The 26,054-nt window shown below is 44.5% G+C and overlaps 1 protein-coding gene across 11 annotated transcripts; it reads right to left on the bottom strand.

The window, feature by feature from the left end:
- Window positions 1–3,858: 3,858 nt before the first annotated feature.
- PEX5 (peroxisomal biogenesis factor 5) lies at window positions 3,859–23,108 on the bottom strand. Of its 11 annotated transcripts, none has more exons than XM_032254671.1 (16): window positions 22,959–23,074; window positions 21,198–21,360; window positions 20,891–20,926; window positions 20,456–20,588; window positions 20,114–20,245; window positions 14,510–14,612; window positions 13,644–13,734; window positions 13,141–13,251; window positions 12,784–12,876; window positions 11,705–11,824; window positions 7,527–7,670; window positions 7,250–7,320; window positions 6,655–6,867; window positions 6,148–6,313; window positions 5,504–5,661; window positions 3,859–5,324 (listed from the first exon to the last, which is right to left on the bottom strand). In XM_032254671.1, the coding sequence occupies exons 1-16, from the start codon at window positions 22,988–22,990 to the stop codon at window positions 5,123–5,125; spliced, it is 1,968 nt and encodes a 655-aa protein (XP_032110562.1). In that variant the 5' UTR covers window positions 22,991–23,074; the 3' UTR covers window positions 3,859–5,122. The 11 variants fall into 11 exon arrangements, with proteins under 11 accessions (XP_032110562.1, XP_032110567.1, XP_032110565.1 ...); XM_032254676.1 differs by lacking the exon at window positions 22,959–23,074 and adding an exon at window positions 22,189–22,206; XM_032254674.1 differs by lacking the exon at window positions 22,959–23,074 and adding an exon at window positions 21,993–22,150.
- Between the last annotated feature and the right edge of the window lie 2,946 nt (window positions 23,109–26,054).

Raw genomic sequence — 26,054 nt, 5'->3', positions numbered from 1 at the left:
GAAGTGTGTGTGTGTGTGTGTGTGTGTGTGTGTGTGTGTGTGTTGTTTGCTGAAGTTCTCTTCTGATTCTCTTAATTGGTCATTGGCCATGGTTGAGTTCTGCTCCAATATTCTCCTTCTTCCCAGTCTGTACAAATGAAGGCAGGACCAACAAAGGTGCAGCACTCAGGCACCGGAGAGCAGCTCATCCAGATGTCTGTGGCCTCTGCAATGCCAGTGTGGTCAAGGCAATCACTAAGCAGTCATACCAAAGACAGTCCCTCCTGCCATCGCTGTCTCATCATGCTGCTCTCTCCTGACACCAGGCATCAGGGTCTTCTCAGCAGGCTCATAAGCTCTGCTGCCAAGCTGCATAGCCTTAGTCTCCCAAGTCACAACTTCCTTGCAAAAAGCTCCTTCCCACTCCACATGACTGTTGACCCCCAGACTCTGGGCACTGAGGAGCCTCTGGGCAGTACACACGTCCCAACCCCTACAGATGTCCCTCTCCAGGAGCTGTGTTCTCCCTTCCATACCAAGGGCAGGGGTTTCTGGCTCATTCCATGGCTCTGTTCTGAAGGAGAGCATCCCCTTAATGGTGCCCTGTCTTAGCGGAGCCCTCCTGAAAAGCATCCATTCTGTATCTTTGTCTCAGTGCACTTTTCCTTGGGGGAGGCACAGTGACCAAGAATTTCAATTCATCTTCTCCAACTAGGAGAGAATCAAAACATCCCCACACATGGATCAGCATTCTTGGCATTTCCTGATTCTTCAACCCACATTTCTAGTATGCATTCAGTTCACTCAACAGTACTGATTAAACTTTCACCTGTCATGCCCGATAGTGAGAAGTCAGAAGAGACAGCACATCGTGTCTAAGAACATTAGTTTCAGGGATGAGGAGTTGACAGCAAATGAAATGAGAAAAAAAAAAAAAGAAGAAGCTATCACAGCAATCCAAGAAAGAGAACAAACCCTGAACGAAAGTACTAACAAAGGCGCAGAGATGGGAGGACCTCTGCGACCTATATGGAGGAGGCAGACCCTGCAGGACTGGGGACTAATGGAGTGTTATGGGAGAACAAGGAGGAGGAGTCCAGATGCACTCACTGCGTTCTCCTCGTGTGTCTGCAAGTCTACAAAACATGGAGCAGATTTCTGGAAGAAAATTTCTGTTTTGAATTTGTTGAATTTAAGGTACTTAGGGAACACCCAAATGAAGGAGACAGAACGTAGTAACTGTACCACGTATCTAAGGCCTGGGGTGAGTCATCCACATTTACATGGTAGTTATGCCGCAGGTGTGGACAAGGCCGCCACAGGATCCTGCAAAGCAAGAAAAGCAAGGCAAGCACAGCCCTGAGGAAGGGCGACATTGAGCAGCAGATAAAGAAACACATAAGGGAGAGTGAGCAGTAGAACCATGAGAGAAGAAATAACAGAAGCAGGGGAGAAGACTTAAAGAAGGATGGTTATCCATGCGGAGCCAGAATACAGCCACATACGTGGTGCACTGCACAGCACTGCAGATCATCATATGGATACTAATGGCATCCAGTGCACAACCTGCCTAACCAGGTGTGGCAGAGCTCACAGTATGGTTGAGATCAGAAATAAACGTGTCCACTGGCTTTGGCACTCTGTGAAGTCGGGTGACCTTGGCAAAGCAGTTGCGTTGGTGAGTGCAGGGGACAGTACTGTGGGAGAAGACGTAAATGAAATGGCCTTGAGTGGAGGCAGCGTGCACGGCCCACTCCCTGAAGCAGCTTGGTTGTGAGGGGGAGGGAGACGGCTGGGTGAGTGTTCAGGTCTGCCACGGCTCCTGCACTTTCTATTGGAATGCTCAGCTCTTCTAGCCTCAGATCAGAGCCTTTGCCTTTGCTCCCAGGACCCGGACTGCTCTTCCACCGAAACTCTCCAGGGCTGGCTTCTACCAATCACGCAGCTAACCTCATGAGAAAGGCCTTTCTTCCCCTACATGTGGCCCATGCCAACCCTCCCCTTCACTCTCTAATACACAGTGACATTTTTATTTCTTCAGAGCGCTTCAAATGAAATTGTCTTACTTAGTTGTGTATCGTCTCTTCTCCAACAAGTACGTCAGCCCCAAGAGCAGAGATCTCATCTGCCTTGTGAATCGTAGCCCTGGTGCCTGGCACATGGTAGGGGGTCAGCAAATGTTGGCTAATTTGGGTTCAAAAGATGTACCTGGAACAGGCCATGCAAGAAAAGCATCCTCTTGGACACATCATGCTACTAAAAGCAGGTAAGGCAGACAAACCTGGAGACTTGGCTTAAACCTGCTGTTAGCTTAATTCTTAAGTCCCTTACAGTCAGGCTTCGTCCTGTCCTGCACCTATGTAGTGTGGAAACTACTCCTCCACCTGCCCAGCCCACTCCCTGCCTGGGTCTTTGTACCACCACCCTGCAGAGCCCAGGACACCAGCGGCCCCATGACCACCAGGTGGCAACAGGTCCCACCACGGCCTCCTGCCGCCTCTTCTTCTCTAGAAGAGTACTACATACACACCAAGAAAATGTGAGAATTATAGAGAAGTATGACAAAGCAGGAACAGAAAAATCGCCCATAATCTTCCCACTTGTAGCATACTAGAATAGTTCCCTATTGTCTTTACAATGCATTTTTTTCTTAAGACAATCTGTAAATTGTCTTAAGAAATTAAGACACTAACCATTTTCCTCACTATATTGTTAGCATCTATTGTCAATGAAAATTATTCCATAAATGATTAAATATCAACAGCTATATTTCACTATCGGGATAATTTATACTTATCCAGTTGTCAGTTGTCTTTTAGATCTTTTGGGGGTGGGGGCAGCTTTTGAGCCCACTGCAATTTAAAAAAAATTACACTTTGGCCAGGTATGGTGCTCATCCCTGTGATCCCAGCACTTTGGGAGGCTGAGGCAGGAGGATTCCTTGAGGCCAGGAGTTCAAGACCAGCCTGGTCAACATAGTGAGATCTAGTCTCTATCCGAAAAACTTTTTAAATAAATTAAAAAATTAAAAGACTTTTTTTGGCCGGGCACAGTGGCTCACACCTGTAATCCCAGCACTTTGGGAGGCCGAGGCAGGTGGATCATCTGAGTTCAGCAGTTCAAGACCAGCCTGACAAACATCATGAAACCCTGTCTACTAAAAATACAAAATTAGCCAGGCGTGGTGGCACATGCCTGTAATCCCAGCTACTCAGGAGGCTGAGGCAGGAGAATCGCTTGAACCCAGGAGGTGGAGGTTGCAGTGGGCCGAGATTGCGCCATTGCACTCCAGCCTGGGCAACAAGAGCGAAACTCCATCTCAAGAAAAAAAAATTGATTTTTTTTCTCTTTCTAATCTAAAAATTGATCTTTTTTTCTTTCTAATTTTTTTTCTCTTTTCTCATCTAATAGATGTCTAATGTGGCCATAGATATCTATCTCCAAGTATAAATATTTGTGTATATTTTAAAATGTTTCCTCAGGACAAATACCCATCTTGATATGGCACTTGATACAGTTGCTGACAAAGGCAGGCAGAGCCAGATAAAAACCTTTAGAAACCCTAAGCATCAAAAAACTACCAAAATCCTTCCATGTAAGTCTTAATACAAATCAACCTAACAATTATATGGCACTGCACACTTTCCTTTGTAGTAGTAACAGGAGTAAAAATTCATGATTATCAGAAATCTGTTTCTCCTGCTAGCCCAGAAGCTCCCCAAGCACAGGGACCCTGTTCCCTGTGCTCTATCATTCGTAGAGGGACAAGCAGGTCACCAATGTACCAATGAGAATTTGAAAGACAAAAACTGTTGAATCAGAGTCCTCCCAACACCAGCGCACCTCCTGCCACCCCAACTTCACGACCAGCAGCAGCACTCATACCCGCATCAGTTCCATTTATTCTTTGTACAAATATTTTACAGTTTTATTTTTAAATCATTTACACATATTCATACAAAGAAAAATAAATTTCAGGATGCAATCTTGGGACCATGGTAGTTAAAAAAAAAAAAATCTCTCTGATCATTAGCTACTGCGGACAAGGCAAGAGGCTTAGCAGTCATTATGTCCCCATGCAGGGGACAAGTGAGAAGAATCCAAGCTGCTCCCTCATCTTCTTTCAATCTTCACCTTCTGGAGACAACATGGGGGAAAGGGATTTTCCAATGCTCTCCCCTAGAAACATTTCAAGAAGTACAGCAAAGGCTTATGGTAACACTGAACCTATTTGCTAGAAATCTGAAAGACTGTAATTTCTGAACCACCTTTCCAAAAGAGTTAACTCAATTCTCATTCACAGGTGCTTCTGAGAGGAGGAGGGTTTGCTGCACTCACCACACCCCCTTCCCACTTGCTCTGTCCTCCCAACGGTCCAGAACAGAGCCCTAGATCTCATCTGATCTAGCACCTCCACGCTCCCACCTAGCCTCCTTTCACAAGTGAACCTTCCTCCAACCCCACACACCCAGACACTCTGTAGCAGCTGGCCCTGGCAGCTTCTGAGGACCACTGTGATGATGACACAGGATTACTGCATCAGCGTCGTGCTCACGGGGAATCAGAGCTCAGCCAGAAGAGGTCCAAGAATAACAGAACTATGAGCACTCCTACCAAAACTCAGCTCTGCTCAGCCAAATCAACAATTCAACCAAACAGGGAACTCCTAGCACGTCCCAACCCAGGCCATCATCATTAGAGGTGCACAGCAAATGAACCTCCTACTTACACTGCCCAAGGAAGCTGGGCTATTATCAATTCCCAGTAAAAGGGAGGGAAAGGCGAGACATTACAAATGTGGTAGACCCTATCAGAAACGGCAGCTGATGACAACAGTGGCCCTAAATCGTTGGGTCCTACCCAAAAAGCAGCACCAAGAAAAGGCATGATGAGCAGAGAGATCTGTAGCTGGATGTACAGCCCTTGAATTACCAAGGGACTCAGAGATAACGCAGCTCATTTTCCCACAATTATGTAGGAACTAGAACACAGACTGCCCGCCCCTACGTTGAGGCAGTTCCTGAAAGGCCGTACCGCTTATGGTCATCAGCCCACCCCCTTGGTAGGCCCATTTGGGGAGAAGGAATCACATCCAGAGCGGGGACCCCTCCAGTGGACACTCACAGGGCAGCCCGTCCCACTGTCACTGGGGCAGGCCAAACATAGTTAGGAGGGTGGGCAGATCCCGGGCATCAGCTGCACCATAGGCATCGCTCTGGCCTAACATAGACAATGCCAAACGCAGGGTGCTCCAGATGTTCTCCGACATGGCTCCTCCTTCACCCCGAGGGCCCCGGCTTTTCCTCTGCATGTTCAGGGCCTCCAGAAAGTGCTCCACAGCCTCCCTGAAGGAAGAAGAGGAATGAGAGCTGGTACTGAACAACAATGGAAGGAAGCAGGTCAGCTAGCAGCGGGAGAGAGAGAAAGCTGGGCTGGCTAGCCAAACAGGATCTGAGAATGAGGAGCTAGGGCCACAGGCAAGGAGAAAAAGTTCATTCATTCATTGCTCAGTAGCTACTCTCACCGGTGAGCGCCAAGGTTGATGCAGCTGATGCCCAGGTTGTAGCGGGACCGGATATAGCCAGGCTGGAGCTCGAGGGCCCGGCGGTATGCAGCTACGGCTTCTTCACTCTGGTTTCCGTTGGCCAAGGTGGCTCCTAGCTTATTCCACAGCAAATAGTCCTGGGATGGGGATGCAGAAGGGATGGGAACAGCTCAACTCAGATCAAATTCTGCCCATTACTCCCACTGCTTCACTACTCTGTCTAGCTAACATGTTTCATCCCATTCCATTCTCAACAGTTCGCTGTGAGTTGCTACAATGTTAAACCCTCTCACCCTATGCTGACTCCCTTATATCCAGATGACCCTAGACTCCCACCCTTGTTTTCTCAATCCTCCCAAGGCAGTCAGTGCATGGAACACTGGAATGAAATACCCCATGACTCCAAAAGTCTGAACAAATTACTCTTTTTTGTGGCGGGAGGCAGGGTCTTGCTATGTTGCCCAGATTGGATTTGAACTCCCGGGCTCAAGTGACCCTCCTACTTCAGCGTCCCAAGTAGCTGGGACTACAGGCATGCACCATCACACACCCAGCTTCCCAATAAATGATTCTTCAATAAGGTACAGAACCATGTCCCATTTCCATTCCTCCCCTAGGCTCACATTGGGACGAACACTGAGGGCAGCGGTGAAGCAGTCCACGGCCTTGTCATACTCCCCACTCAGGTTGAAAAGGACTCCCAAGCCACACTGCACATCAGGGTCAATGGAGGTAGGGTCCAGCCGCACAGCTGCCAGGAAGAGCTCTTTCACTTCAAGAAACAGGGAGCTGGATGAAAAGGAAAAGAAACACAAAAAAAGTAGGTAGATGAATATCTGTACTTCCATTCCTCCAAAACTAATTCCTTCACTGGTCAATCATATCCACAAGATTCATCAATCTATCAGTCATCCCTTCTACTCTCAAAGTTCAATGTAAAACCCTGTTTTTCTGTTTCACCCTAGTACTGCACTGTAGAATGCAGATCTCCTTCAAACTGATCCTAGGTTTCCCAGCCCACTCTCAGGACCCTTTGGTCTCAATCTCTCCAAACTTCCAAAATCAAGGCCACCCTCCTACTGGGACTTAGGTTACTATAATTCCTCATCCTAGGGACCCCTCATACTCACTCAGACAACAGAGACCCCAGGATACGCTTGCTGGGGCCCAGTCCTGCCCCACCAGCCCCTTCTTCGGCAGGTGTCACCAGATGGGCATAGGCTGGTGTGTAGCGCAGCCAGTCGCGCAGGGTTTCACAGGCCTGTCGCTGCAGGGACTCATTGGTGAAGCTCACGGCCAGCGCCATCAGTGCTGTCTGGTTATCTGGCTTTAGCTCCAGACACCTGTTTGATCAGGGATGGGCAGACTTGGTAACTGCAATGACACTGGCACATGTGAGCAGCCTGAAATCTAAGTCAAGCTTTGAAACGCAGAGTCACAATGACCTCACCTGTGACTCCTCTGACACCTGAGTTAATAGTAAAGTTACAGATCTAGGAGAAAGGGGAAAGTTTTAGCAGCCAAGGAACCAACCAAAGCCCTACAAATAAAATCAAAAGCTGATGAAGGAATGGAACTCACTCCAACCCTCAGAGTTGCACCATGAGAAAACACTCCTGTTAGCACCCAGAAAAAAGACAAGGATCCAGGTCTGGGCTTCTGTCATTCAAAAGGTCATGTGCAGAGCCTTAGAAGCACCCCACCCACACCGTTCAGTATACTCACCTCCGCAATGCACTGATGGCTAACAGTTCTTGTTCATTCTCTGCCTGGGTGGTACCCAGGTACTGCCAAGCCTAGAGGAAAGTTGACAGATTCCATCACCCCATATTCACCTCTCCATTCTCCCTCCCCCTGGCGTCCCCCACTCACCATCTCGCTCTTAAGCCCCTATCCTAGGCCATCGCCCAGGCCCTAACCCATCTACACTACTCTCCTTGGGGCCTTCCTCAAAATGGAGGAAGCAGTCTCTAGTCGGAAATCAGAATATGGAGTCACTCACTTCCATGTGCTTAGGATCCTGCTGCACAGCTGCCTCAAAAAGCAGCACAGCATTTGGCAGGTCCCCCTCCTGAAGTCGCCGCAGCCCTTCTTCAAAAGGCTGAGGGTGATCACGCAAGGGGTTTTCCTCCTCAAACTGGTACCCCTACAAGAAAAGCATGTGAGACACCGACTGAGAGAGTCGGCACAGTCAGAGCAGCAGGCATGCGAGGATGATAACCAAGACAGAGAAGCTGAGGGCCTCCAAACAGGTTTCTGAATTCATTGCTGGCAAATTCTCCGTATTATAAAACGACAACAAGTAAAATCATTTGGCATCAGGCTCATGCTGCCATCTCCTGTTCACAGTACCCGGAAAGCTAGGCAAGTCTACAAACTCATCCACGCTGGAAATAAGCTTATTTTAGGAAGTCTTCACAGGCTTGTATTCCCACACCTTGACTTCTCACCACGGGACAGAACATGCTTCTCAACAGGATCTACTTATACTAATGAAATAAACTGTCCCTAGCTATTCAAAGTGCATTTCTTGTTATCCTTCAATAATGTGATAGTGTTTAAAGGAAATGTTAGAGTCCTGCCATTCAAACATAACTCTGATTTAGCTCACAGAGTCATTGCACACGTCAACTAGATAAAACATGCTCAAGCATTTTAGAAATGTTAACTTATTCCCCAACTTCAGTCTTAACAATTATGAATATTAATCTGTATCTGACAGTAAGTGAAAGCTAGATCCCAAAATCCAGATGGCAGAGAATACTTCAGAAAGACACCATTCTCTTCCAGCTGAGGATTTCTCACTTTAGAGAAGAGTTACGATACTATCTGCAAAGCTTTGTCAACTGGCATTTTACACTAGGCAGAGAAGAAATAAGGTAAAGGGGAAGTCACTAGGAAGCAGCACAATTTGGGACATGCAAACAAAAAGTCCCTTTTTGGAGAGTAAATACCAGGATGAAAACAAGATGCAAAATACCAGGCAGAGAGGTCTTTTTAAATGCAGTTAAGAATAAATTCAAATAAAACTACACAAAATAAAGGCATGAGGCCCCTTTTCATTATTATTGTGAAACTGATAAAGAATCAAAAACACTTAACTCTTACAAGCAAAGTTCTAAGTCATGATCAGATGTAAATTATTTGTCACAAATGAAAATTAAATAAGTACAACAGGAGTTTAACAAGAGAGATATATTACAGATTTGAGACGAATGTATAAAAAGTATACTTGTATTGAAAACAAGTCTGTTTTTGGACATCTCTGTACAATATAAAAACTCAGAAGGCAAAAAATGACTCTAGTCTAATGATCAGCAAATTTTTTCTATGAAGGACCAGATAATAAGTATTTCAGGCTTCGTGGATGTGCTGCAACCACTCAGCTCTACTGTTAGGGTGAAAAAGCAGCCAGACGTAAGTCAACAAATGAGCATGGTTGTCTTCCAATAAAATTTTATTTATAAACACTAAAATTTGAATTTTATATAATTTTCACTTGTCACAAAATATTACTCTTGATTTTCTCCAACCATTTAAAAATGTTAAAACCATTCTCAGCTAGTGGATCATTAAAAACAGAAAGATTTATTCCACAAGCCAGCTGACTCTTGCCCTAGACTATTAGAATTCAATAAAAAATTTTTCTACATTCAATCTCAACTATTGTTCATCATCAATACATGTTTTAAGCCACTCTACAGAAAAGAGATTACTGTCATCTATGATGCAATTTCCTAATAAGAGTAATTCTTGCCTCTCAGAGCTATTGAGAACATCAAATGGGAATATTCACCAATACCTTACCAAAAAGCTTAAAATATTATCTGTAAATAGCTATGGCCTGGTGCAGTGGCTCATACCTGTAACCCCAGCCCCCTTGGGAAGCCAAGGGGGACGGATCATCTGAGGTCAGTTCGAGATCAGCCTGACCAACATGGAAAAACCGCTTCTCTACTTAAAATACAAAATTAGCCAGGCGTGGTGGCACACGCCTATAATCCCAGTTACTCTGGAGGCTGAGACATGAGAATCGCATGAATCAAGGAGGCAGAGGTTGCAGTGAGCTGAGATCATGCCATTGCACTCCAGCCTGGGCAATAAGATTGAAACTCTGTCTCCAAAAAAAAAAAAAAAGCTATTATCCTCATTGCTCTGGATACTTCCTTAAGATATCATGGCCTATATATGACAGCCAGGAGTGATGTGAATGCTCTTCAGGTAGATAACAGAACAATTCAATGCCACCATCTAGCAACCACAGGATTCTCTAAGTTTCCTCTTATCCATGCTACCTATTCTCCTTGAGGTCTTATCAACTGCTGATCAAAGAGGAATTTTTCAAAGCTAGAATACTTGCACAGATGATGGAAAAAGAGTACTCTGGAGGATCCGTCAACAATCCACAGAACACAGGATAAGCCTGGCATCACTGTTGCATCCTGAAAAGCCAAACCCAAATCAAAAGCCAATCATTTTATCTGATACTTGGTCTGCTCCAAAATCTCATAGAATCAAATTGCGGAAATGATCACTACAAAGAATCTGTCCCATCACAGAAACTTCTGTTTTATCATAATAGCAGATTCATATCTACCTCAGCAGCAATGTAAATTGCCTCTGAAAATTTAAGGGCTATCAATAAATAAATCATACATTCAAAGAGACCCAGGAATTTATGTAACAATCAAGAGTCAAATCCAATTTGTTTTTAAAAAGTGCTATTGAAATGGAATTCAATATTAACTTAAAGCCAGATACTGTCTGAATTGCTTACTACATCTTTTTTTGAAAAACATTAATGCAAGTATTTCTAATCCTAATTTTCCAATATCCCAAAGTATCAATGGTATCAAGTAGGGCTCAAGAATCTACAAACATACTTTTAAAGTTTTTAATTAAAAATCATATTCTGGCCAGCATGTCATAAATATGAGAGTAATCAACGAAAGAAAATGCTGCTCATACAAAACTACTATTAAGTCTACATGTATCAAAAGCATGGACATTTTTACCTAAAATGTATAACTTTCCATTTAAAAGCTGATGGGGCCTACGTGACTTATCGAATTGTTAATAGAAAATAATAAAAGTATTATCTATGATATTTCCTTCAGTTCTTCCTTATCAAAATTAAATAAATGAACTGATATTCTAGTGAAATGTATGGCAAGGTCCCATCTGTCTTTTCCCTTGCATCACACAGGATAGTTAGAAAAATCCAGATCAGACTGGAATAATAAGCAAAATCATATTTCTCCTAATACAGTTCTTCACTGGCTCTCAAACCCTAGCCTTTATCTAAACTGCATTCTCCAGTCTTTGCACAGCTCCCTTATTACATCAAGATCCATCTCCAGCACCCTGCTTTGCATCTCAGGCCCTGGTTCCAGCCCCAGAATCCTTTCCCAACCAGATCTGAGCTGAGAAAAAGACATCACTACTCACCTCCCCAGTTTGTTTTGCCTTTTTTCAAAACCAAGTAATTCTTTCCCCTCTTCATGCTTCAACTCAGGAGCTCAATTATTAAACGCATCCCCAAATACCGTACAGCCCACAAGCAGATTTGTTTTTTAGTGAGACCCCAGAAGTAATATATGTTTCTAAGTCAAAAGCACATGCTATATGCAAAATACAATCATCTTCCATACTGACTACTGGGAAATTTTCCAAATATTTTAAGTTATTTATTATAAATTCTTTGAAAACCCTAACTTAGGGCAAGTGGCTAATACCCATAAGAGATCAGAACGTTAAATGAATATATGAGTTGAAAAAGTAAACAGATATTAAGATGTAGAGGCAGAGGGATAGCCTATTCACTAACATTCCCTACAAAGGAGTAAGCAGTCTTCTCAAAAAGTTCCCAATCCAACCTCCAAGCAGAGCTACTTCCTCTGTGCTCTCAATGTACCATGTGCAAACCTCCTTTACAGGTTATGTCACTGGATTGTCATTATTTGACAAGAGTGTCTCATTAACATCTATATCCCAAGAATAAAGTATACGCTCAATCACTGAAGGAGAACAAGAGCAAGGCAATGTTTCAGACTTCTTTTCATGGAAAGGGACTCAAGAAAATACTTAAAAGCACCCTTCAAATTCAGGATTAAAGGAAAAACATTAAAAAGAAGGAAGTTCTGGAACCTGAAAGGTAAGAACTAAGAGTTTTTGCCTTACCTTATCATAGGTAGCTGACGTAAGGTCATCATAGTCAGAAAGCCAGGGGTGAGCCTCAGCATCCCGTTTTGCCATCTCCTCCAACTCTGCCTGCAACTTGTCCCAGAAATCGACATCAGACTGTAAGAAAGGGAAGGCAGATAGAAAAAGGAGATCCATTATGACCACCCCGCCCCACTCTCAGTCCTGCTGGGACTGATTCCCTAAGGCAGCAGTTCTTGAATTTCAACATATTTAAGAATCATCTGAAGAACTTTTCAAAAATGCAGATGCCGGATGGGCGCGGTGGCTCACGCCTGTAATCCCAGTACTTTGGAAGGCCAAGGTAGGTGGATCACCTGAGGTCGGGAATTCGAGACCAGCCTGACCAACACAGAGAAACTCTGTCTCTACTAAAAATACAAAAAATTAGCTGGATATGGTGGTGCATGCCTGTAATCCCAGCTATTCAGGAGGCTGAGGCAGGGAATCACTTGAACCTGGGAGGCGGAGGCTGCAGTGAGCTGAGGTCACACCATTGCACTCCAGCCTTGACAACAAGAGTGAAACTCCATCTCAAAAAAAAAAAAGCAGATGCCCAGATCCTATCCCCAGATACTGATTTAGTAGTCTGGGGTGATGCCCAGAACAGTTTCACTCTTGTTGCCCAGGCTACAGTGCAATGGCACGATCTCAGCTCACTGCAACCTCCACCTCCCAGGTTCAAGCGATGCTCCTGCCTCAGCCTCCTGACTAGCTGGGATTACAGGCATGCGCCACCACACCCAGCTAATTTTGTATTTTTAATAGAGACATGGGGTTTCTCCACGTTGTTCAGGCTGGTCTTGAACTCCTGACCTCAGGGGATCCACCCGCCTTGGGTTCCCAAAATGCTAGGATTACAGGCATGAGCCACCGATACACCTGGCCCAGAAATCTGCATTTTTGAACAGCACCTACCCCATCCCCAAGCATCTCTGACACAGATGATACAGGTCCACTGTGAAATACAATTTGCATCATTTTGGATGTTCATACATCCACTCACTCCAAGGAGTGTTTTCTTTTGGGGTGTCTGCTCCAGCACTATCTGCTCTCACCTCTATAGCTGACTTGGCTCGCTCAAACTCCATATCAAGGGCAGATGTGTTTACTGGTCTTGTGAACTGGTCAACCCAGGCATCTGATGTACCCTGTGACAAAGAAAGATGATCAGTACCACCACCACCAACCTTCTACCCATCAGACGAACAATAAATACCCGCTAAACACCACCAACCTGGGCACTTCTGAGAAAAACATTCTCAGAATCTCTTTCCCACCCACTTGGAACCTAGATGCTATCAAGACAAGCTAGCCTTAAAATCCCTTCCCCATCTGGGACCACTGACCACTAAACCCATGGCCTGGAGCATCATCTGGCTCTGAAGTGCGACTGCAAAGTGACAATGTCCTACCTGCTGCTGTATAAACTCTGCTGCCCACTGTTCTGCCTGAGCTCGGCCCGACCCTGCACCGGACTCCAGGGACACCTGCCCTTCGCCAATCTGCCGCACGAATTTCAGGAACTGGGGCACAGAGACACACATAGGCCACTTGGGAAAGGACTTCCAGGTGTGCACTCTCAACCATGCCCAAGAGGGCCTTGTACTCACCCCTCCCCTGACCATCTCTAGCTGCAGATAAGATATGCTAAAGACCCTAAAAGAAGTAGCAAGCAAAAAGAAAGGGATTTCTAGCTCTAAAGACTTGAAAAGGCATCAGTAAAAAGAGTAGGCAAGGAGATGAGGAAATGAATACTAGAAGGAAGAGGCAGGATCTAAGTCTCTGTTCTATAGACAGGAAAGAATAGACCTCGGATCTCTTCTCCTTCTCTAAACTAAACTGGGGTAAAAGAAGCAAGATTCTTGCCTTCTAAGACGAGCTCTGCTGGGCAAAGCAGCAGAGGGATGTGGCTCACCTCAGAGTTAGCCAATTTGGGGTCATCCACTTTGGCCACAAAGTCACTGGCCATGTGCTGCAGATCCTCCTCAGGCTGATATTCATCACACCTGGAACCGGTAAGAACTAATTTTATACATTAGTCTGCCACCACCTTCCCCATGCTACTCCCCACTCGCAGCCCATGACAATGACAGTTCCTACAGGGGAACTCCATTCTCTTGCTGAGAACCTACAAACTTCAATTTGCATTAAAGAAGGACATTTGGGCAGGAGTGTGAAAGTACATGCTTTTACCTCTCCCTTTCCCAAACATATCTTTGCATACAGATGGGATGGTAGCAGCCTCAAAATTAAGAAGGGAACAAGGTAAAATTATGAACTTTAAGATGAAGTTATGAACTTCATATAGGATACTTAGGATTCTTGATATATATATATTTATTTACATACATATGTATATTTTAAAACAACCTTAAAAATCGCCCCTCCTATATACAGCTGATATGTATATATATGCATATATGCATGTATATATACATGTATGTCTATGTGTATACGTATACGTGTATATGTCTATATATACATGCACGTGTGTGTGTGTGTGCACATGCGTGTGCTTTTGTTTTTTTAAAGACAAAGTTTCCCTACATTGCTTGGGCTACACTTGACCTCCTGGGCCCAGGCAATCCTCCCACCTCAGGCACACAACCACCATGCCCTTGACTACATTTCAACCAGAAATCCACAGGAGTAATAATCCAAGGGGAAATCTTAAAGAATAAAGTAAGTTGGTTTGAGAACATGGAGGGAGGAGGTTAGAGGAGGCTGGGAAAACTGTCTATACTTCTTTCAGAGGATTCAGAAAGAGGCAGCTGGACTCACCAGCGAGCAGAGGCTGTTCCCTCAGGCTCTCCCAGCCACAGCTTCTCCTCTGATTGCTCCAAGTATTCCTCAGCCCAGCGAGCGGGGGACACAGACAAGGGGTCTGCAAGGAGCAGAGAGGTGGGGAAATCACATGGCTTCATTCAGTGTGGGATCAGGGAAACGGAAAGATACTCACACTCAACTGACCCTCTTAGCTACCCTCTTTCCCTCACAACCCCCGGTCACAAGAAAACACTATTAAATTTTCAACAGCCTAAATATCCAACCCATTCTCAAAGAGCATGGGGGAGAAATTTACTGAGAGTTGGGAACAGGAGACCAAATAAGGAGACTCAGGAAAGGATTAAGAACCAAACTCTTTTTCTTGAAGTATAAGATATTTCAATAAGAAACTGTAAGCAGAAGGGCTTTCACTTTCCTCAAAAGTACAGCAGGGAGCCAGTAAGGAGTGAAGGGAACACAGAAGAGCTCCTGTTCTCTAACCAAGCCTCTAATCTGTTCTCTCTCTACCCAGAGTTCACACAATCCCTGCCAAAGGAGCCAGATTTCATTGTAATTTGCCTACCAAGAGAATCAGAGAAGTGAAATGCTACACTAGAATTAAAGATACATGGGTCTGCTCTTCCCTATGGATGTTTGGTGGGTTTTTTCATTTTTTTAATCGAAATGTAATATGTAAATATGAAACCATATAATGTCTTCGAAACTTAAGTGTACAGCTCAATTAACTTCAACATATGAATACACTCACATAACCCCCACCCGGATCAAGATACAGAATGTTTACAGTTCCCTCACAGGCTCCCTCAGCCACCCAACCCCTACAAGTAAACACTATTTGGACTTTTCTCACTTTTGATTATCTTTGAGTAGCTATGTTTTTTTAGTCTAATTCTAGAAACTGTCTCAGAGGCTCTAGTGACAAAGGGCACTGCTGCAACATCAGAATGAACCTATGAAGGCAACAAACTCAATGAGGGTGTTGAACTGTTTTTCAGCCTCCAGGACTTTGCCCTGACTATCCTGAAGCCAGAAAAAAAGCAAGAAGACTGATTGTGGGTCCTAAAGAGCAAGGAAACAAAGACAAGGCATAAGCCGCAGTGCTGTTTCCTTCTGCCCTGTGTCGAGAACTAATTTTACTCCTTAGTCTGCCACCACCCTCCCCATGCTATTCCCCACTCCTGGCTGTGACAATGACCGTTCCCAAGGGGGAACTCCACTTTCTTGTTGAGAACCTACAAACTCCAAAATGCATTAAAGAAGGACACTTGGGCAGGAGAGTGAAAGTACTAGCTGATACTAGTAGTCTTTGTCCCTGATTTCAAGATCTGACTGCCCTTGCTTCTAAGAGTGAGAAAGTAGACTTACCCCTTCAGTATTAAAGTACAAAACCTTCTACTCCATTTTAACTGAGACTTTGCCTGAATAATGTCAACAAAGTGGTCTCAAAATCTGAGCAGGAAACATCAAAATGTGAAAAACAAAGGATTAAGACTCTCAGAATATACCTAATTATAAATAATAATTACAAATTACTTATTACATTATATATAATACATAATGTAATAAGAAATATTTTTTGACCATGGACTCATCTCTTAATTTCAAAGATTCTCAAAAATTATAAGCAGATTCTGCTCATTAGCTCTTACAGGAAGCATTTCTCTTCCATTTGCCCCAACTAGATTGCTGGCTCAAGTGTGGAGACAGAAAGGAGATGCCTAATACACAAACAGACTTTAAGGCCTCCCAGTTCCTTACTTCCATTCTGTTGAAAAGTAACTACTCCCTCCTCAACTCTCCAACCACTCCTAACTCTCAACTAGAATGTTTTGCAAAAGCATATTCTGGCCGTAAGTGCTCCTCAAATTCACAGAAATGTTTCAAATTTCTATGAAATGGTCCCCTCAAGGACAAAATAAAACAGAAAAAATACAAAGCATCTCTGTACTTGTACAACAGATATGAGGACTTAACAATAGATATGAGGCAAATGAGAAAAAAAAAAAAATCACAGAGATGAGAAAAGCCTTCCTCAAAGACCTATAATTTGGTATTTGGCCATAAAAGCCACAAGACCCAGAATTTTTTGGCATTGGGAACCTGCTCCAACAAGAGTCAAATAACCAAAAGAATCAAAAGAGTAACACATTGCCTTCACAATCTTTTTTGAGAAATTCCTATAGAAAATCAGATCCATGTGGATACATCTGAAATCAAAGCAACTAAGGCCTAAAGAGGCGATGTTACTGCCGGAGGTCATAGCTTGGTAGAGTTAGAACACCCCAGACACCAAATATCCCACTCAAAATGTGCGCCTCATTTAATTTCTTGTTGTTTACTCATTCCTTCTAGGCACATCTTCCCCAAGCTCAAAAGTCAAAAACTCAGAACTTGCTACCCTTACTGATGAAAGTTTCTGTGTCCGCTAAATAGCAGCAGTGTGGAGAAGAATATAGGTTCTAAGGTCAGCCTACCCACATTTAAATCCCAACTCCATCACTTATTCACTGTGCATCTTCAGATAACTGAACTTTCTTAAGTTTCCATGTCCTTATCTTTAAAGCAGAGATAAACAGGCTACCTCATAGGGGTTGCTGTGAAGACCAAAGCGCATAGTAACAAATGGTAGCTATTATCATTAGTTCGCTCATGGCAAACCCATAATGAAAGCAGAAAACATCACAATGAGATTGTTATTCCAAAGCCTCTCCTCTACCAACCAGAAAAAATCTGTTGCCAATCATCTTCTGCACTGCGGTCCATGGCCTTTCCCATGAAAAGTGCAGATTTATCTCTCACGATTATCATATGAACCTCACATACCATGTCAACTGAGGCTATCTAAATTCAAGAACCCTGAAAGATGTGTCCTTGATTTTGATCTGTGCAGAGCTGTTATGTAAAATGTTACCACTGGAGGAGACTGGGTTAAGGGTACACAGAACCTTCCTACATGCTTTTTTTTTTTTGCAACTTCCAAGGAAACTACTTCCAAATAAAAAATTTAAATTTAAATAACTGAGCTGCAAATTTCCTTTCAAACTTGATTTTGACTCTTAACATTGGAGATTTTAAAATAAGAATTTAAAGAATATAACCTTCTTTTATCTCAAAATCTGCTTAGTTAAAGCCATAGTTAACCTACACAATTGATATATCAGCCACAAATCCTATAATTTAAAATGACAGATAATTTTAAAAGTCAGTTACTACAAAATCAACTCCTTTCCTTAAGTTTTTTCTCCCAGATCTCAATTCATTCATCCAATACCAGAGGCCTACTACATGCAAAGCAATATACTACTACAATAAGACATTTTTATGAAGGCAGACTCCAAACAGCCCAACTCCCCTTCTCAGGTTTGCATGTCTCTGTCTCTGTGAAAGGCACAATTCTAAAAGACTGTACAAAATAGAAGTGCTCTACTACAAGCATTTAACTGGTGAGACAGGTCCAACATGTTCTTCTAAAACATGTTCATTTACAAGTTAAGGAAGATTTCACTGGTTGCACGCAATTCAGGGAATTATAACAAAACTTTCACCCATCTCAATGCTCATAATAGCAATTTTTTTTGAGTTATCAAAAATGACTAATGCCCACATTACAACAGAAGCCTCTCTGTGATAAGAGATAGAACTTAAGTCTAAGGTTTATGTGAAAAACTGAGTTTCTGTCTAGGAAAGGGTCTTTGCTATGCTTCAGATTTTAACTTGAGGGAATTCCACAAAGAATCTCAATTTGAGGGTGGGTGCAGTGGCTCACACTTGTAATCCCAGCACACTTTAGGAGGCTGAGATGGGTGGATTACTTAAGGTCAGCAGTTCAAGACCAGCCTGGCCAACATGGTGAAACCCTGTCTCTACTAAAAATACCAAAATTAGCCAGGCATGGTGGCACATGTCTGTAGTTACAGCTACTTGGGAGGCTGAGACAGGAGAATCCCTTGAACCGAGGAGGCATAGGTTGCAGTGAGTAGACACGGGCACCACTGCATTCCAGCCTGGGCGATAGAGCAAGAGCCTGCCTCAAAAAAAAAAAAAAAAAAAAAAAAAAATCTCAGGAGCCACACAGACATGAGTTTGAATATCATCCCTGTTATTCAATTATTTTGCACAAAGTATTTAACTTTTCCAAACCTCAGTCTCCTCACCTATGAAATGAGGGAGAATATCCACCTTGTAAGTGTTACCGTGAAGTTCTAATGAGCTGAAGAAGATAAAGTGCTTAGCACTATTAACAAAGCCAAGAGCACCTACTGTTCCACCTTAACTCCAACTTAGAGGTTGGAAGAGACATGTGATAAAAGCAAACCACGACTCTTACTAAAGGTGAGTTTTGTTTTTAGATTTGGAGTTTTTCTCTTGTGTGTGAAGAAGTCCATCCTAAACATGGGCCTCCTTTACACACATTTGTCCCTGATCAGATAGGCTTACGGTAAGATGAATCAATCCTAAAGGATGCAAGGAGCAATGGATGCTCTCAAGAAAAATTAAGCTGAGACCTTGAAGTCTGCAGCAAAGCAAGAAAGGGCATAAATTAAAATGGTGCAGGTAGATACCAATTCACTCACTTTAATCATCTTAGAAAAATTTAGAACCATGATGACGTGACTCCCTGAGATCCTGGAACTTTGTAACTTTCTTCATGTATATCTCTTGTTATTCTTGATTTCTTAAACTGGAAAAAGGCTAACTGTTGAGAGCAATCAGGAAGAGGAAAGCTGAAGAGACTGCCTTTCCCCCATGTCACTGATTAGATAGGCTCAGGGCAAGAAGAATCAATCATAAAAGATGCAGGGAACAATGCATGCTTTCAAAGAGGAAAAATTAGGCTGAGACCTTGAAGTCTGTAGCAAAGCAAGAAAGAGCATAAATTGCAGGCCTGGCAGTGGGCATCCCAGTTAAGGCCACAGGGTCAGGAATCATCCGAATCCAGGGTCAAACCCCAACTCTACCACTGACAAAGTTGTGTAACCTTGGGCAAGTTACTTACCTCTAAGCCTCAATTGTCTTATCTTTAAACTAGTTCTAAAAACAGTAACTACTTCTAGGGTTCTCATGGAGATTAAGTAGATAATACATTCAAAGCGTGTAACACAAGGCCTAGAACATGACTAACATTATTAATTTTTATTATCATCATCATGGTATGGTCTTTACTTTCTAAAACCATATACTTCAGGCACTTGAACTTCACAGTAACACTGTCCAAGGCCCCAGTGCTGTTCAAAATGACTTAATGCCAGAATCCCAGGTGCTGTAGTGAATATTCTCTTCCTCGGCAACACTGTCATCCAACCAATCTGTAGATCCTCTCCACCAGACCACTGGTAAAGTTCCAGGTAACAAAAAGACCAACCTAACTCTTTTGTTTTCTCTATCCAAAATCTCCCATGCAGTTCAAAGCCAGTGCTCTATTTAATACAAGTTTCATTCCCTGTTATCACCTAAGAGAAACTGAGTAGATTACCCTAAACCTCTAGAAATTAGTCATGAGGCCAGAAAAGTCATAATCACACTATACCCTGAACAGGGGAAGGATAAAGAATTCTGCCCCATAGAAACCAATATAGATTTTCCCATAACAAGCTTCACCTGTAACTTCGGAGATGAATTCTTGGGACCAGTCAGTCTCATTATAATCCTGAGTTACATCCACAGCATCTCCAGCTGCAAGAAACTCCTGGGCCCAGTTCTCAGACAAGGCCAAGTCTGCCACACCAGGAGCTTAAAAGAGAGAGAAAAAAAACTAAGAAAGAAGAAATACATACCATTCCATCATGCCGAAAGATCCCTGAGTACATGTGAAAACATTCTGTTCCTTTTGTTTCCTTCTGCATGTCAGTTCCCCAATGCTAGCAGCATCCAATGGGACCCCCTTTCTTGGCCCTGGCTACGTAGAAATTGATCTCCCCTCCCACTACACTCTGGACTCACCTCTCTGGGGAGCCTGACGGAAGTTTGACTGTTCAATCTGCTGCATCTCAGCCAGGAGGTCATCCATCTTGAAGGTCTGAGGGGCACGGGGCACAAGGGGTGCATTCTGGTCCTGCAGGAATTCAGCCACCAACTGCCAAAGGAAAAATGGTGAAAGGAACCCATGGGGTTGGGGGGCCCCAGCAAGAGACAGGGCCCACTGGAGGGGGATCCCAATGTCAAATACAAGGAAAGGAAAACAAAGAAACTGGAGACACATAAAGAGAAATCGTCTTCCCATAGATTTTGAAGCACAAAAAAAATACATTTAAAAACAAGCAGGCAATCTCATTTGGTCAGGAAAGCCCAAAAATTGAAATGGGGTAAACTAAGTTTAAAGGTAAAAACACAATGGGCAAGAGAAAAATGGGACTGGAAAGAGATTGGTCTATTTACCTCATCTTCAGAAGCTACTCCCAAAGGCTTGGAGACCTAAGAGAAAAACAAAGAGAAGCAAAATGGTGCAGTTCCTCTAAAATGAGGGGTTGATGAAGACCACAGACATCTGAGCCTCAGTTTCTTCATCTATAAAATACTTGCCTTTATTCAAAGATGCACAGGGTTTTCTAGTGTTTAGTAAACGCTCATTAAGTGGCAACTACTATGATTTGCAACACAATAGAGAGAGCAGTAATACCAAGATGTACAAACAGCCCCGCCACCTCAGACCACCACCTGGGCTCTCCACCTCAAGAACACTCACTGCCTCCGAGGCTGGGGCTCCGGGGGGCCAGGGGCCAGGCCTCAATCCCTCCTGCCGAAGGGCCTTGTCTTGGGTGAAGTGCCCGGCCAGCTTCATGAGCGGGTTCGCACCCCCGCATTCGGCCTCCACCAGCTCCCGCATTGCCATGGTGACCGCCAGCTCTCTGATGGACACAGGATATTTGGAACTGAGGTACCAAAGCCAAACCCTTCCCGGACCCACAACTCTGCTCGTATCTGAGGAGGGCACACAGACGTCTGCCCCACACGGGCCAGCTTGCCGGCCGCGGGCCACCCTCCATCCCTGTGCCTTTTGCTGGGACCCCCGCCTCTGCTAGGACTTCGAGGGAGGTCGGTACTCTCTCCGGCCGCCCCCCTCAGAGACCACCGCTTCCAGCCCGCGCCTCTGCAGCGGCCTCAACGACGACGGTCTCAGGGGCTGGGGACCACTAGCTGCCCCCCACAAAGGGACCTGGACCCAGGGGGACTACGGGGACGCTTCAACAACCGGGCTGGATGGGGACACTGGCCCGGCAAGGGAGAGTGGGAAAACAGCCCGACCATGCTTAGGACCCCGCAGCCCCAGCACGCGGGGTGCACGGCGGGAGGGCATTCCGTCCCCCTAAGTCACCAGAGCCCTTCCCCGGCTCGGCCCGGACTCTCCCGCGCTCCCCACTGCCCGTCTCCCGCGCCCGGCTGCCGCTCCGGCTCCGCCCCTGGGACCCGCGAGGCCACGGCCAGGGTGGGGGAGGCCCCGGGACGCGGCTCCTTGGCCCCTTGGGGGTCCTGCGCTCACCGCCCCGCGCCGCGCCGCGCCGCGCCGCACGACCCGCCGGGACACCAGGTGCGGGCTTGGGGGAGGGGAGAAGAAGGGGGCGAGGAGCCAGGAGGCGGGGCTCAGGCTTAAAGGGGCAGCGACTGCCCCGCAGCGGCCGAGGCCCTGCGGAAGCTGTCTGAAGGGGCGGGGCCTTAAGACTGCGTCGCAGCCTGACCGGAAGAGCCCGGAGTCTTAAAGGGGAAGAACACGTCAGAGAGCAGGTCTTGGAGAGTCGCCTCTTGGAGCGCTCAAAAGACTGCAGGCCCTAGGATTTGCTTGACGGAAAGCTCAAAGAAGAATGGAGCTAAAAAGGGCTTCCCGGGCTGTCGGGGAAGGTCGAAGACGCGAGATCCTAGGCTCAGTAGATGCTGCCTCTTCCCTTGGGCGCATTGTGACCCAAGGGGATTCACTGACCTTTCTGAGCCTCAGTTTTCACCTCTAAAATGGGGCCGGCTACTGTTCCCAAGCCCAAGACAAAGAAAGGCCCTAACATGAGGAGCTGGGGAGTCCAATCCGAGGCCTTCTTCAGCCTCCGAGGCCTGCCCCCCTTCCAAATAACCCCTAGCGGGGCAGCGTCACTGTCTCCATGGAGACAGGGGCCCGCCCCCGCCCCAATCCCTCTCCACCTCTGCATAATGGGGAAAATAGCACTGGATGATGACAAATTCCGGATACCAAAATAGGGTCCAACGCATCCTGAGACCTCGAGCTGGTAACGTACAGGGAAGGTGTACAGTGAGTCACTTCTCTCCCCTCCTTCCGTGCACTAAGTCAGCATAGTGGCCTTATTCCCACCTCTCCAGGCTGAGAAAGCACAAACATACAAGAAATGCTTTTAATCACGAGTAGGACTAAGCCTTAGCACCCCGCACCCCACATCTGCCAGAGGATGTGCTCTGCTGTCAAACCTCAAAGTCATTGGGAAACAAATCCTGCTAATCTCACCTGGCTTCAAGACCAAGGAGTCCTAGCGTCATGGAGAAGGGCAAGAGGGGCCCCGGGCTGCCGGTAGATGAGCAAGGGTAGCAGTGCCAGAGAACTGAAGTACCATCCCAGCCCAGGGCGCACGAGCGGAGGCAGGCAGGCAGCAGGTGGCGCCACGGGCCAGGCTTGTCTCCTGGCTGTTCTGCAGATTTCAAAGGTGGAGGCCTGGGGGGGGCACAGGGAATGTCTGTGTAAAGTCATCCCTGGGAAGACAGAGAAATTGCTCTGACACCGCAAGGGGACAGAATGGCAGGGGAGACCATAAGACTGCAACATTTCTCCTTTTCCTTGCCTTTTCGCCGTCTGTCGGAGGCCCGGAACCCACGCCCCCTTTTCTTCTGGAGCTCACAAATCTCAGCTTTTGGGTGTCCGCTGTTCCCAGGCTGCCATCGTGAGGAAAATACCTAATACCTGATAAATTAAACCCACCAAGGATGAAGAGATGCCCTCCAGAAGTGGCATACTTTTAAAAAGAGTACCCCTAGAGAGACCAGTGTCTAGAGGAACCCATCTGATACAGAAGAATTTCAGAACACCAAGGCAAACAGTTTCCCAGTACCACTTAAACAACAGGACACACATAACCTTCTGTTCTGCTAGGAGTTTATAGACTGATTAGCAGTAACTCACTTTGTGTGCAGATCTTGGGAGAATGGTAATAATAATAACTGATGTTTATTGAATGCTTACTAAAATCCAGGTATTAGGTAAAACACTTCATGTATCTCAGTGCTTTTAATCTTCTTAATAGCCCTATTAAATATATATTGCTAGCCCCACTTTACAGATAAGACTTGTGCAAAATCAGACAGCTAGGAAGTCAAAATTTAATCCAGGTATAAGTCCAGGCACCTACGTCCCAGTCTTAGAGAAGGCTTGCTGATAAACCCTGAAGATCCTTGCTCTCCTAGGACACAGAATCATTCACAGAACCTGGTCCACAGTCCCAGAGGTGCTGGGAAAGGGCTAATAGAATGACTTTGGGCTTTAATATTTAATTTACTGAAGCTCTAGATTTGAAGCCCTAGATTTTGTTAACCCAGGTTCAACTTTAAATTCTTATTCATAAAAGTAATTTTTATAAAATAAAAATTTTTACGTATTCTTTAATTAATGTTTGGCTAACTCAAGTTCAACAGGTTAAATTCTTCCAATGTTTAGACACACATTGCATTGACTGTGTGCCGGGCATTGCTCCAAGCACTTGTCAACTGATGATTTATTTATTCCTCCTAATAGCTGTTAATAATAAATATTATCCCCCATTTTACAAATGAGGAAACTGAAGCACAAAGAAGCTGAGTGACTTGCACAAGGTCATACTAATGAATAGCAAAGCTGGGATTTGAACCCAGACCAGGATCATCAAAATTTGCAAAGGGCTAAATCAGTATTTTTGGCTTTGTGGTCCATACACTCTCTGTCACAGCTACTCAACCCCGCTGTTGAAGCATGAAAGCAGCCATAGGCCACACCTAAACAAATGAGCATGGCTACATTCTAGTAATGCTTTTTATGGGCACTGAAATGTGAATTTTATATAATATTCACATCACAAAATATTATTATTCTTTTGATGTTTTTCAACCATTTAGAAATGTCAGATACTTCTTTTTGAGACAGAGTATGGCTCTGTCACCCAAGCCAGAGTACAGTGGCACAGTCTCTGCTCACTGCAATCTCCACCTCCCAGGTTCAAGTGCTTCTCCTGCCTCAGCCTTCTGAGTAGCTGGGACTACAGGCGCATGCCACCACACCCAGCTAATTTTTGTATTTTTACAAAATAGAAAAGTAGAGACGAGGTTTCACTGTGTTGGTCAGGCTGGTCTCAAACACCTGACTTCAGGTGATCCACCCACCTTGGCCTCCCAAAGTACTGGGATTACAGGCATGAGCCACCACAGCTGACCAAAAAAATGTCAAATACTTCTTAGCTTGCAGACTGTGCAAAAACAGGGACAAGGCCATAGTTTTTGGACCTTTGACCTACACAGTCTTGTTCCAGAGTCCACACTCTTATACACTGTGCTATATTATACTTTTGTTTTTTAGAAATAAAAGTTAAATTTCCTAATATTTTTAACTATGTGACATTTAATATTCATATTTTAAATACCTGACAGGGCAAACAACCCTACTAGGCAAAACCTTTCTAAAGTTTTATTCAACCCTGTAAATCTAATATATCAAAGTTATAAACATTCATTCAATTTTCTTAATCCTCTTAAAGTCATAAGTCTAAAACTTTACTTTCCAAATCAAAGGCTAATCCATCAGAGTCTCTAAAACATCAAACATTTTAACTTATGTCATTTATACATCTCTAGAAGGCAAATTTACTGACTCAGGTAAGTCAAGTTTACTGGGCTAAATTTAGAACTACAGTGCAGATACTTAAAAGTCAGATTTGAAACCAAGACTCAAGACAGACATATTCCCAAGACAAGGCTGAGTCACAAATGAGTACTCTCAGCCCTGTTGTAGAGCTGAGCTCTGCCTGCTGTGTCATTGTTCCCGAAGGCCATTTCCTCCACTTGGTAATGATATCCAAGTCATGACTTACAACTTTTTTTTTTTTTAAGACAGAGCCTCATCCTGTCTGCCAGGCTGGAGTGCAGTGGCAGGATCTCAGCTCACTCTAAACTCCGCCACCTGGGTTTAAGCAGTTCTAGTGCCTCAGCCTCCCAAGTAGCTGGGATTACAGGCATGCACATCACATCTGGTTAATTTTTTTTTTTTTTTTTTTTTTTTTTTTTGTGTAGGGAACGGGGTTTCACCATGTTGGCCAAGCTGGTCTTGAACTCTTGGTCTCAAGTGACCCACCTACCTCAACCTCCCAAAGTGCTGGGATTATAGGTGTAAACCGTTGTGCCCAGCCATGAGTTACAAGTTTACCTAGTTATTATCATCTCATTTAGATACAGCTACTTTCTTTCACAACTTCATTTGAATAAATGAATTTCTTTATTTTCTAAGTGTTCAAGCCTACATTCCTTTTGGTTGGACAATGGGTAATACTATGGTTCGAATGTGTCTCCCAAAAATTAATGTGTTAGA

Source organism: Sapajus apella, unplaced genomic scaffold (genome assembly GCF_009761245.1).
Source record: "Sapajus apella isolate SASKATOON/1434 unplaced genomic scaffold, GSC_monkey_1.0 scaffold86, whole genome shotgun sequence".
Classification (NCBI taxonomy): Eukaryota; Metazoa; Chordata; class Mammalia; order Primates; family Cebidae; genus Sapajus; species Sapajus apella.
The sequence above is the reverse complement of the archived record's forward strand: the minus strand, read 5'-3'. Positions and strand labels throughout refer to the sequence as shown.

Bases quoted from the DNA above. Each gene is read 5' to 3' on its own strand.
- PEX5 (XM_032254671.1), bottom strand. From the start codon at position 22,990: ATGACGCTAGGACTCCTTGGTCTTGAAGCCAG. The intron at 20,589-20,890 runs GTAAATAGACCA...TTCCTTTGGCAG, and splicing joins GAGTAGCTTCTGAAGATGAG to TTGGTGGCTGAATTCCTGCA. The intron at 13,735-14,509 runs GTGAGTCCAGCT...TACCGGTTCCAG, and splicing joins GGAACAGCCTCTGCTCGCTG to GTGTGATGAATATCAGCCTG.